The sequence below is a fragment of the Myxine glutinosa genome, unplaced genomic scaffold, assembly GCF_964187855.1.
Source record: "Myxine glutinosa unplaced genomic scaffold, kmMyxGlut1.1 SCAFFOLD_2056, whole genome shotgun sequence".
In the NCBI taxonomy this organism is placed as follows: Eukaryota; Metazoa; Chordata; class Myxini; order Myxiniformes; family Myxinidae; genus Myxine; species Myxine glutinosa.
The window spans coordinates 70252-83740 of record NW_027618151.1 but is presented as its reverse complement, the minus strand read 5'-3'; the positions used below and the strand labels follow the sequence as shown (position 1 = coordinate 83740).

At 41.9% G+C, this 13489-nt stretch overlaps 1 protein-coding gene across 4 annotated transcripts in view; it reads right to left on the bottom strand.

Moving 5' to 3' along the window:
- Nucleotides 1–552: 552 nt before the first annotated feature.
- The window catches only part of LOC137438358 (sterile alpha motif domain-containing protein 9-like), a 58996-nt gene continuing 46059 nt past the window's right edge, over nucleotides 553–13489 (bottom strand). For 2 of the 4 annotated variants that reach the window (XM_078769316.1, XM_078769317.1), the window contains 3 exons: nucleotides 12329–12459; nucleotides 11779–11956; nucleotides 553–5618 (listed from right to left, as the gene is read on the bottom strand). In XM_078769316.1, coding sequence (XP_078625442.1) covers nucleotides 691–5618; nucleotides 11779–11956; nucleotides 12329–12459 — 5237 coding nt within the window. In that variant the 3' untranslated portion in view covers nucleotides 553–690. Of the gene's footprint in view, nucleotides 5619–11778; nucleotides 11957–12328; nucleotides 12463–13489 lie in introns of all 4 variants that reach the window. The other 2 variants (XM_078769318.1, XM_078769315.1) reach the window with 1 other exon arrangement.

Below are 13489 nucleotides of genomic sequence, written 5' to 3'. Positions count from 1 at the left end.
AGAGAGAGAGAGAGAGAGAGAAAGAGAGAGAGAGAGAGAGAGAAGAGAAAGAGAGAGAGAAAGAGAGAGAGAGAGAGAGAGAGAGAGAGAGAGAGAGAGAGAGAGAGAGAGAGAGAGAGAGAGAGTGAGAGTTATGACAGTTCACGGAAATTATCTTGGCATATAGAGCAGTAGTGGCAGTCTTAACCACAATCCGTGGCCTCTCTTTTTACCACCTCTTTCATTCTCGCTCTGGTTGATGGCCTTTCTGTGTTCAACTGCTTCCTCACTGCCCTACTTTGTGTTCATACCCTCTGTCACCTAACTCTTCCATGAGCTTCGATCTTCCGTGAGTGGAGAAAAGTTTTTTAAGCTACAATAAAAAACAGCCCCTTTTTGACAATATATCATCAGTTACAATATATCATCAGTTACATCAGTCATAACATGACATTCTCCATCAAGACCAGAGCAAATTATCAAAGAAAATTCCTCTTTTTGAAAGATTAAAATGGAAAAGATATACTGTTGGTCATGATTATTAAAGTACACAACTACCTCAACAATAAAGAAAAAAAAAGATGACGGAAAGATTCTGCCTCACAAACAAAAATAATTATGTATGGAATTTGCAAAACAAAAAATTTCAGATGATTCAGAAGTAGAAATAATGAAACAGAAATGGGTTTTAGCTGCCATTGCCAGCAGAGATTAACAAATGGGCTGCACATCATAAGCAAGAAATCCATCCATAGAAAATCCCATGAAAAAGGAAACTCTCTCGATGCTCCGGCCTCTGCGAAGTTGCCCTTTGCTAACAGGGCGAATTAGGATCTGTAGCCGATGGTCTTCACCTGTGGGGAATCCAAAATTCACACAGATGTGCTGCCCTTCCTCACTGGTTACGCCATTAACTCGGAGGAGGAGATCCTGAACCTTGCTGTCCTTCAAGATTTCTCCACTTTGCCACAGCTGTTTCAGTGACTTTCCTGACTTTTTCAGCTCTGAAACTTCATCAATTTTGCTCCGCGGTAAGATTCTCTTCAAGCCCTCTCCTTTTCCAAGAAAAAACATGACCAGTGGTTGTCTGGTGTGCAATCTGGAGCCAAACTTGAGACGATAAAGACGGCGCATCATCTCGGTGCAGTCTTTGAGGAGAATGATGTCATCCTTATTTATGGGATGATGTTTGTCTGGTGAAAAGAACATGGAACCAAGAAAAAATGGATCTGGATGACTCCATTCTTTCTGTTTTGCATCCCTCACCACGCTTTTCACCAATGGCACAAGTTGCTGATAACGAGGCAGGTGTTTTGATTTTTTATTCAAGCAGTGAAGAATGACACAAGCAAAAACGTAGTTTTGTTTTTCACGGATCACAGAAGCAGTAGTTATGCCTATATTTTCATACTCTTTTACAATGGCCTCCACACCTGTTGCATCCACATGAAGCAAGAGCTTGTAAAGACCAGAAAATCTGTCACCACTCATTTTCTCAATTTTGTTGTGGGAAGAGTATTTGGCAGCAATGCCTTTTCCCTCAGACAGGTCAATGTCACTGATGAAAATGTCCAGGTACCGACGAAAGTACTTTGTTGTTGTGTGATAGTTCTTGTTTTCTTCCAATTCATTTTCACTTTCCCTTGCCTTAGAAAATGTATGAATGCTTTCCAGCAACTCCAGGTTTTCCTTCAGGCCCATCTGTAAGCTCCGCAGATATGATTCATGTCTTTTCAGAACCTGCACAGTTTCTTTCGTTGCTTCCTCCTCATCAGGACCCATAGGGATTCTTGAGAGATCACATTCCCCTTTGAGATACTTCACCAATGTCATCTTCTTAATTGGATTGGTTTTGTCAAACACTTTATTGTAACTCAGCAATTCGATGAAATGCAAAGATGTCTGAACTTCACCGTTAAATCCAGAAGTGTTCAAATCATCATCCTCTTTCTTTGCCAGTTCTTGGGCTTTTTTGAAGAAATGTGATGCCTTTGTTGCCAACTCCAGTGCTCTTTTAAGTTGCTGCACTGACAGTCCTTCACGTTCAATTTCTTTGAGGTTGCAGGTTTTCTGAAGCTGATGCTTGAAGGTTTGTCCATTGGTGTCCATAATGTATGAATTTTGCGGACTCAATTCCATTGCTTTTTTGCCCCAAACCTGAGCTTCTTCAAAATTCTTTTCTACAATGTCATAGTATCTTGCAAGAGCTTGGGCAAGAATTGCATCTTTTGGAAACCTGTATGTAGCAGCAATGAGCAGAATTTTGCTTCTGTTTTCATTAATTGGTCCTTGGTAGCTCTTCACCTCCTCAATCAATGGTGAGAACAAAGTGTTTCTGTCATCTCCTAGCTGTTTACGCTGTCTTTTTACCATCATGCGTCTCACGTCGCGCTCAACCAGGCTTCGTCCCATTCCTGATTTAAACAGGCAATCTTCCTCCAAGAGATCTTTCGCAATATCATCTTGCCAAATCGCAAAATCCGCTTTGAGGATCTTAAGGATTTGAAATGCAACCGAAGGATGATTTATCTTCATTGACTCGTACGTTCCGTTCACTTCATCCATCCGAAACTTTATGAGCAGCAACCTAGCCTGGGAACTGAGAGCCTCTTCCAGAGTTTCTTGTCCCCAAAATGATTGCTTCACTGTTGATACACCAAGGAAAGTTTCACACTTGGACACTGAAATGCAGGAATTTTTTACATAGTGGTTTAACAGAGCCAAGTAACTGATCAGTTTTGTGTCTTTGGTCTCTCTTTCAATTCCCTTCAACATGTTGCCAACAGCCTTCCGAATGTACTCTTCTCTGAAACTTTCTTTCATAATCATGAAAGATAGAAACGTTTCGATTTTTTTATGCTCCTTCTTGATTTCTTTCAGTTTTTCTTCAAAAAGGTGTTTCTCATTTGCTGACAGCTGCTGCTCCAAATGCACGCTCTCCAAAATGCTTTTCCTTTGACTTTCAATTGGGTCCTGTGAGCGCATGCAGTTCAGTATGATCACCACAGGAGTCTCAAAATGGACTTTGCTCTCGTAAACGGATGATCGAATGTGATCGGCCAAATTATTGACATTCTCCAACTCTTCCAAGTCATCAATGAGCAGCACAACTGGAGTGTAAACATCTGGATCAGATTCCCCAAATGTAAGCAATTTGACCACATGCTTACTGGTCTCTTGGTAATCATGTTCATTGTCTTTCACAGCAGCGCACCTGTACTTCTTTTTCAGATGCCAAAGAACATGCCATGCCAGCGTTGTTCCCCCACATCCTGGGTGATGGAAAAGATTTACCGTCTTCACTGCAACATCAAATGTCATTGCTGATTCAATACACTCCACCAATGAATCAAACTGGTCTCTTTTAATGAACGCTTTTCCAGTTTTCTCTGCAAAGTAAAAATTCCATGGACTGACCTTATCACCTCGATAAAAGGCCTCTTCACGTATCTTTCTGGATTCATCAAATTGTTCTTTCTGCAATTCTACTACTGTGCCTTCACACTCATTTGAACACAAGATTTTTATACTTGATAAAAACTCTTCATCTGCAGCTTTCAATGTGCAATCTGTTCCAGAAGATGTGCGCAAGTAACGCTTGTCACTTCTTGTGGCTGACTTTATTTTCTGAATTGTACAGTTCACATGCTGCAAGCTTGACCTGCTTATTGACCTACATTGTAACTCTTCTTCGGTCAACCTAGGCTTTGCAATGTTTGTCCAACTTTGAAAAGTCTCAGCACTCCCCGTTATGACCATCACATCTTCCAGGCCACCCAATTCCTGGTAGAAATTGATAAATATTTCCATAAAAGGATCAATTGGGTCCTGGACTTCAAACAAGACAAGAAACACCACAATAACTCTTCCACTTGGTGTAATATCTTCATGGCAAAGAAACTGCACGAGGTTCCGGAGCTCCTTGCTGCGTTTCTTCAAGAACTCCTTTGGATCCATTGGCCTGTCTCTTGTGTCAGTCATGTCTGCCCGTCCATTGCAAAATATCCAACTTGTTTGCTTGTACAGATGCAAGTCTGTAACCATAGTTTCTTTGTCTTTGTTGTTATTTTCAACATATTGACGAGGAAAGTGAAGGTTGACAGCTTTCTCAGGTCGAACAATGCTGCAAAGACCTGATGCATTTGATTCTGGATCAAAGTCCAACACAGCGAGCCAATTAATATCCTGAACAAATTCAAGATCTTTCAGCTGATCTTTGGTTGCTTTATTTACAACCAAAATGTGTGTTTTGTACCGTGAATTGTCCAAAGTGCCTTTTCCTCCTGTTAACAGGATTGCCAACTTTCTGCCTTCATCTTCCCTCTTCACTGGAACCTTTGGCATATCTTCCTTGCTTTGCCTTTCTTTTGTCCATTTCTGAACATCATCTTTGAGCTTTCCAATGCTATCAATGCGAATTCTTTCATTTTGATTTGCCATTATGTCTGTGGTAGAAGCTCCATCTCTGAGATAGATATGACCATTATCAGCTTCCCATTTTCCTCCTGCAAAGACCATTTGCTTTGTGTTGTATACTTTATTTCCACATGTTGTACCTTTTGGGACAATATCAACCTCAATTACATGTTTATTGAGGGTCACATAAGCTTGCGAGTTCACTTCAACAAATCTTGGGGGCCTCACACAATCTTTGGCATCATCTATGTCATTTTTATCAAAATACTTGGTGAAGTTCTTTTTCAAACAGTCTCCAAACTTGTCTCTGCTTCCATCATCCTGAACACCAACCACTTCCCCATGTACATATAGTGACGTTTGCTTTCCAGGCACCTTATCTCCCACCCCAAAATGAATTGTACCATTTGTGCGTCTGTTCATGCATCCTCCTGCAAACCTGAACACCTCATTGCAAAATTTCTTCATTTCTGATTCTTCATCTGCACCACGACATTCAAACAGCTTGTATTCGTGTGCTGGCTCCAAGTAATTAAATTTACCAGACTCTGGGGGCAGGACACCACCCTGATTGTACCTTTGTCGAGAATACATTTCATCAAATGGGTGAGGAGAACAATAGAAATGATGAGAGCTTGGAATCTCAGAATTTATGCTCCCTTTGGAAACTTTAGGAATGTTTTTGTCGACTTGATGCTTCGTTGAAGACCAAACCTTTGCTGTTCTTGAGGCCAACATTTCATTCTCATCCATCGAGAAATCTGAACTTGGCCCCACTAAAGAGGTACCACTTCCATTTTTGTCATCTGTGCTCTCATTCAATCCTTCTTGTTCATTGTCGCTCTCATTCAATCGTGAATAACACTTCCTTGTTTTTGACTTCTCTGGCTTGTTAATCTTGTGACTGTTTCCACTCTTTTTTGCTTTTTCTCTCTCTTTAGCTTCCATTTGTTTCAGGAATATGTCCCGTTTTTTTATCACATTCAAGCTTGGACCAAGAGGAAGTCCAAAGGCTTTCACATCATCTTTGTCCATAACCTCTAGTAATGAACCTTGGCATTCTTCATTGTATAACTTATTGATGTGCTCTTGGGCAATTGGCACCTCAGTCATCAGCCAATGTTGCACATCATTCTTGTCCCAGTCCTTCATGTTTGCAGGCAGGAACCATTGGTCAGCAACAGCTGATGATTCCCCTTCTGCTCCAGATCCTGTTTTCTGCCCTGCCAAAGAAAACAGGCTGAGATGTAGAAAAAGACGCTTGGTTCATCATGCCAGTACCAGAGCCACATAACATTTTCAAAACAAAATGAACCACCAACTCGTATAGATTAGCTACCCAACAGACAAGGCTCAGATCTAATGTTATAAACACTAAGTGGTGTTTTCTGGGATTGTGCAGGCAACGCATGCTCTGTAGCAAAGTCTCTCCTGAGGGGATAGCTTAAAGGGCAGAGAAATGGCTTGCAGTGATCGTCGGGAGTCAGGGAATGGCTGCCTCCATGGCTACACATGCCGTTTGATGCCATCTCCTATGGTGAACAATAGGAGTCATGCGTTCGCATGATAATGTAAAGTGCCATGAGGGTAGTTTACTCTGCTTGATGGGGCTATACAAGACTCCTTTATTATTATTATTATTATTATTATCTCCTATGGTGAACAACAAACGATCTCCCAAACTGCAATTTACGACATCTTATTAGAATTACCAACTTCACCTACTCCTACCTCTTCATAACCTGCTTTTCCACATTCCCAACATCTCCTTTCACCCCATTCACAATCTAGGTAGCAACGAGAATCTCTCGCGAGAACAATTATCCAAACTTCCTTCAGTCCCATTCACAACCTCGCGAGATATATCCCACGGAAATTTCATGCAATTGCCATTCTCAATTAAATGTGAGTCGCCTAATTTTGTTATTACAGTGCCCTCCATAAGTATTCGAACAATGAAGTCTAATTTGTTATTGCTATACACTCAAGAAATTTGGATTTGAGATCAAAAGATGAATACGAGGCAATAGCACAGAAGATCAGTTTATATATCTTGGTATTTTCATGCATACATGTTTACCATTGTAGAACAATAGCATTTTTAATGATCAGTCCCCTCATTTTAGGCAGGCATTAGTATTAGAACAGATTAACTTAAAGTAAATTAAAGTAGTATAATAGTTCGTATTTGGTTGCATATCGCTTGCATGCAATAACTGCATCGAGCCTGTGACCAAATAACATCACCAAACTATTGGTATCTTCCTTTAAGATGTTTTGCCAAGCATTTACTGCAGTCTCATTTTCAGTTGTTTGTTTTGGTGGTTTTCTGACCAGTCTCAATCAAATCAAATTTCAGTTGAATTGAAAAGACCTAGAACAAGTAGTTAAAGGACTAAAAGAGTTCAGTTCCATCAAAGTGAAATCCAATAAAATTGTACAAAAAAATATATTATGCATATACAAGACCACTGCAAATAATAATCATACAATAAAATCAAACGAGATAATTCCATAAACTAGAACGACACTCTTTGATGTCACGATGTCGACCGATATGCCTCTGCCCACATTATTACATCATTATAATACATGCACGAAGTTTGCTTTAAATCCATTCAGTTGTTCTCAAGTTATCACATTTTTACCTGACATGACCTCTGACCTTTGACCTCTTGACCCCAAAATTGAATCAGTTCATGTTTACATTATTATACATACCTGCACCAAGTTTTAATTTGAATCCTTTCAGCTGTTCACAAGTTTAGTTGAGACCAAATTAGAGCTTTTTGATGAAGCACATCATCTCTATGTTTACAGAAAACAAAATGAAACCTTCAAAGAGAAGAACACCTTCCCTTCAGTCAAACATGGGAGGTTCAGTGATGTTTTGGGGCTGCTGTGCTGCCTCTGGCACTGGGTGCCTTGAATGTGTGCATGGCATCATGAAATCAGGAGATAACCAAGGCATTTTAAAGCGCAATGTTCAACCCAGTGTCAGAAAGCTGGGTCTCCATCCAAGGTCATGGGTCTTGCAGCGGGACAATGACTCCAAACACACCTCAAAAACCATCCAGGAATGATTCAAGACAAAATGTTGGACTGTTCTGACGTGGCCAGCAATAAGTCCAGATCTGAATCCCATTGAACACCTGTGGGGAGATCTGAAAACAGCAGTTGGGAGAAGGCACCCCTCAAATCTGGGAGAACTGGAGCAGTTTGCACAAGAAGAGTGGGCCAAACTGCCATTAGAGAGGTATAGGGAGCTCATCATGGCTAGAGGAAGCGCTTGACTGCAGTTATTTTGTCCAAAGGCCATGCGTGCTGCCCAATATTACGTCTAGGGTGTTAATAATTTTGTCAATGCCATTTCTTTTTATTTTCTGATTTAAAAGGATATATTAAGCTCTGAATCAAAAACAAAAGTTCTGTTATATTAACAATGAAATAAGGAATTGTGGAGACCAAATACTTTCAACTTATTTTTCATAAAAATTGTGAGGTATTTGAAAAAAGTGCACAGGTGCCAATATTTTTGGCCACGACTGTACCAGCTGAATCATGAAAGCAACGATGGGTTTTTTTTGATTTTGGTACACCAAGTCGAGGCTCGTGTAAGAGCTAACACATAGAACGGACAATAAAAGTGGCAGGAGACAAGAGGGGGAGAGAGAGGGAAGCACAACAACAGTGGAGAACAGGGACATCAGAAGATCTGTGGAAGGGAGAGGGCTTGGGGTGGGGTACATGGGATAAACAAGATGGACACGACAAGGACTTTCAGGAAAGAAAACGGAATTTGAAGGAGGTGGATTTGTGGTATATTAACGGGGGTAGAAAAGATCAAGGTTTTGAAAGGGGGAAGATAAGAGATGGTGATGAATAGCTGTTTTAAAGACCTGGAGGTAGGTGTGGGATAGAAGAGTGCTGGAGTTTGTTCCAGAGGAACGAAAAAAGCACCAGCGAAGTTTGGGAGGAGGGGGTGGGGGGCAATGCCCCCACCTTAATTTTTTTCAGTAGTTTATAATTAAGATAAAAACATCCCGTATTTAAACGCGAGTAACAATAATGAACGTAAACTGTATTTGTGATTTCACGTACACTGTAAGTACACTAACGAACATTAATTTTGGAAGTCAGACCTTGCTACCCATTATTAATATAAAGCCCTTGCCCCCCTCCAACCCCCCTCACCCCCACCCCCACACAAATAAAAAAGTCAAACCGCTTATGGAAAAAAGAGGAATGAAAGAGTGAAGGTGAGCAGAAAGTCTTCTTTTTGGTAGTTTCACCAGAAGAGGGTTACTGGCAGATCTTGTGCGTCTAGTCAGGTTCACTATGTTTTTTCGTTCAAAATTTTTGGAGATTAGCAAAACTATACATTTTTGGAATATTCAGAGCATGAGGAATCTAAAAATTAATGTTTACATTTGCGTGGACACCTTTGCGAAAATGACACTCAGGACAGTGATGAAGATCTGTAAAAGCATATTCCTGAACGGTATAGACCTCGTAGATCCTGTGTATAGGACTTATAGTTCAATCTGATACTACCTATAACTTCCTATAACAACCTATAACTTCAAAGGACTTGCAATATCATGTATTATGTAATACAGTTATATCACAAATATAAAGACAATGGTTTTCAATTACCTTTGTTTGTTGCTTTTCTATAATCCTGAGCACTATTTTGAGGCCTTTATTGGATTCCTTGACCCAGAAAACATAGGATTAGCATATTTAATTAAGTTTCTGGGTTGACTAGAAACCGAGATCGCGCAAAATATGTATTTTATGGCGGCTATTTTCAAAATCCAAAATGGCGGCCATGCAGGTGTCTGTGCAAATGCCAACATTGATTTTCAGATTCTCCGTGCTCTGAAGATTCCAAAAATGTACAGGTTTGCTAATCCCAAAATTTTGAAAGAAATTATATTTGTTAACATAGTGAACCTGACTATCTTCATCACTGTCCTGAGTGTCATTTTCGCAAAGGTGTCTACGCAAATGTAAACATTAATTTTTGGATTCCTCATACTCTGAATATTCCAAAAATGTACAGGTTTGCTAATCCCAAAATTTTGAAAGAAATTATATTTGTTAACATAGTGAACCTGACTATCTTCATCACTGTCCTGAGTGTCATTTTCGCAAAGGTGTCTACGCAAATGTAAACATTAATTTTTGGATTCCTCATACTCTGAATATTCCAAAAATGTATAGTTTTGCTAATCTACCACAATTTTGAACGAAATTATATTTGTTAACATAGTGAACCTGACTAGTCCTGCAAGAATATTTGAGGGACAGATCACAGACAGAGCTGGGGGAGCTAGGCTGGAGAGGAGTCGGTGGAAGACAGAAAGACCACCAACCTGCCTGCTCTTCGAGAGAGAAAGACCCTCAATTTATTGTGTGGTTATAATTGCTTGTTTTCTCACCACTTCTTGACTTGCTAGCTGCAATTAAACCTGTGTGGTATAAAGAACGCTATCTTGACTTGTCCTGTTCGAGTTTGGGTAACTTATCCTGGGGGTAATTAGCCGAAGCGGTTTATTCCTCTCTGATATAAGGCACTAGCAGAAGTACCCGGCATTGCCGAGCGGGGGAGGGGAGGGAGAGGGGGAAGGGGAGGGGAGGGGAACGGGGGGGGGGGAGGGTAGGAGAGGGGGGGAGGGGAGAAGAGGAGGGAGGGGGAGGGGGGAAGGGGGAGGGGGGAAAGGGAGGGGGAGAGGGAGGGGGAGGAGAGAAGGGGGGAGGGGAGAAGGGGAGGGGGTAGGGTGGAGGGGGTAGGGTGGAGGGCGGAGGGGGTAGGGTGGAGGGGGAATGGAGGGGGAGGGGAGGACGGAGGGGGGAGGGGGAGGGTGGAGGGGGAAGGGAGGGGGAGGGGAGGACGGAGGGGGGAGGGGGAGGGGGGAGGGGGAAGGGGAGGGCCAGTCAACAATGACGTTGCAGTTCTCATGGTCGCAGAGCAGCAATGTAATCAGGTGAAGGCATTCTCTCCAATGTCGACTTGAAGCTGTTGACCAGCGCATTATTTGAGTGGAGCATATCTTGTAAGGTGAGGATTAGTTCAGAGCGTAGGTTGGGGAAGTTCTGTCCTCGTCGGGCAGCTTCTTCTCGGTGGTCACCCATAAAATAGATTTGTAAAAATTTCGTTTGCTCACCTGGTTGAGGGTGGATAGAGCCAATGAGGTGGTATACCTGGCCTTGCACCTTGAATGAAAGGCCTTGCACCTCGCTGAAATGTGAAAAAACGCTATGAAACGCTATGACGCTATGAAGCGAGCCCCTTGGCAAAGCGAGCGATTTTTTTTTTCATAGCGTCATAGCGGTCATATCGTTCATAGCGTTTCATAGCGTCATATCGTTCATAGCGTTTCATAGCGTCATATCGTTCATAGCGTCATAGCGTTCATAGCGTCATCACGTGATCGCTCTGAGCGAATCAGCGCGCTGCTATGCCACCTGCTCTGATTCCGTTGATTCCGTGCGCTGAAATGCGCTGAGGTAAATATGAATAAAAAATATGGATCGTCAAATATTTTGAGTTCGGCCATGTTCGTCCCAGGCTCAATGGCCATGTCTATGCCAAATATCAAGCACGTAAGCCTCTCCGTTTAGGAGTCTATCGGTAACATTACACACACACACACACACACACACACACACACACACACACACACACACACACACACACACACACACACACACACACACACACACAAACTGTGTTTTATATATATAGATGGTGCAGCACGTAATGTTGGTTTGTGGGCTAATTCACATCGGTTGCGCGGCTGCCGGCATGGTTCCCCATCTGCTTCAGTCATCTCACAGGTACGGTAAGCTGACAGGGCATGAGCATCCGGTTAGAGGTGAGTGTTGTGGATGGGGTCTGTGATCTTTTATAGTTGCGGTGGCCTTTTAGAGTTATCTGTGATGACATCCATCACAATATAAACTTGAACGGCACTCGGTAGAGTGCATACCTCTGCCAGACTGAACAGTTTATGTTTTGTATCCCACTGATAGGCCAGATCTGTAACCGGAACTGAACCAAACTCTAATCGGCTTGTCACCTACCCTGGTCATCCACCAAGTTTTGTCAAAACCCATCCACAACTTATTGAGATATCATGCTATATAATGTTTTTCACCCATCTCTCAAGAGTGAAGGATCACTTCAAATATTGTCGTATCTGGATCCAGATCTTCACCAAAATCTTATTAATTCGTCTTTATCACCCAACCAAATTGTCTACCAAATTTCATCCCAATCCGTCCATAACATTTTGAGATATCCTGCTCACAGACAAACAGACTGGGATGAAAACATAACCTCTGGCCACCTTCGATAATAACAGGAAATCTAAATACCTGTGCTCGTCGACGTGGTCGAGTTGCTGCTTGTGGTGTGCTTCAGATGGTGGGGGACAGGCTCGCTGAGCGTCGTCTTGTTAAGGATTTCTTGAGCTGCCATGTGCTGGGCTTTCTTAACGGTGTTTGTTGTTTTCTCACAGCATTGCTCACCTAGCACCAGCTGCACTGTGAAGGGCTACATCAGGGAAGACGACAATAAAGTGTGTTATCAAGGGGGTAAAGCAAATGGATGCCAGGCCATAAAATGGACCGTTGATGCATTGAAATACAGAGTGGCCCAAAAGGTATTACATGAGATACGAATTTATAATATCATGGAAATATTTGCACATGAGACAACATGAAGATAAACTTGGCCAACAACTTAAAAACAAAATGAAAAAAATTATCACAATGATTGCTTCAAAAAAAAAATTGAAACAATCCGCAACTGGAACAAAATAATCGACGACACATTTTCTGAGTAAACTGTTTTGAGGCACCATATATTTATTTATGAAGGACTTTCAATTCATTTGGATCAAGTGGGCCAACTTTCATTGCTGACCTTGGCATGAGGAGGACCCTCTTCCTTGATGACCTTGTACTGTGGCTTCAGATTGTTGAAATGAGCAAGTTTGTTCAGCGGACTCATTGGTGTCTTCTCCTTGAGGTCAGCCTGGCTCTCTGGCAAAGAACCTGCTGACAAGGCCCACGAGTCTTAAGCCGAGATGAAATTCATGCAGGCCTACCCATTTGTTTTAAACCCCAGTGCCATATAGAATACTAGAGTTTGTGAACGTAACAACAGGCACCCTGTTGTTAAGTGCGTGAATTACGATCTCCTGTCATGTACCTTTGAGACCTTAAGGACTTTTTGATCCCTTAGACGTTACAGACGTTGTATTTTAGACCTTAGACGTTAGACCCTTTGAACTCTCAGACCCCTTACACCATTTGGATTTTTACAAACCTTTGACTGTGGACCTTTCAGATATTTAGACTTTTTAGTCCTTTACAGACCATTGACGTTAGCCCCTCAGACCTTTCACATTTTAGACACCCTGAACCTATCGATCCTTTAACGGCCTCACGACCCTTTATACACCTTACACCCTCAAGACCCCATTAGACCCTTTGCCATGAGCCTAGCATTTTAATAACTTCGGATGAACTCTTTGAATGCACCAGGTATGACAAGTCACAGACAAGGTTTCTTAAAACTCGGCGTTTGCCTTTACCGAGATGGAACGTCACCATAGCATGCCACATTCAGTGATGTTTCATGGTTTCTATAATCGTAGTAAATGTACAATACATTTATAATAGAAGAAATTTTCCATTATAACTGGGACATATGTGGAGGAGGGTGGGGGACTATAGTAGTTCAGCTAACTCACTAGGAAGTATCACTTTTTGAAACACCCTGTAAACCTGAGGGTCACCACTACTCCAGGACCGTTCTTGATATGTCTTGTTACCATGTGGGGCACAGAATGACTATGTGATGAAATACACTACAGTAGCCGCCAAAGTAGGGTGGCAATTCCAGAAGATCTAGGGTAAAGACCGTTTTACCACAGCAGGTCTGGCCAGATATGTGGGCAGAGTGTGGGGCACGTGGAAGCGCAGGCGGATCAATGTGAATAGATAGCCTGCTTGTAGCAGCTATCTATGTTGAGCTGGGCAATCATAATTACGTGCAGTTATAGGTTCGATGTGCCCTCGT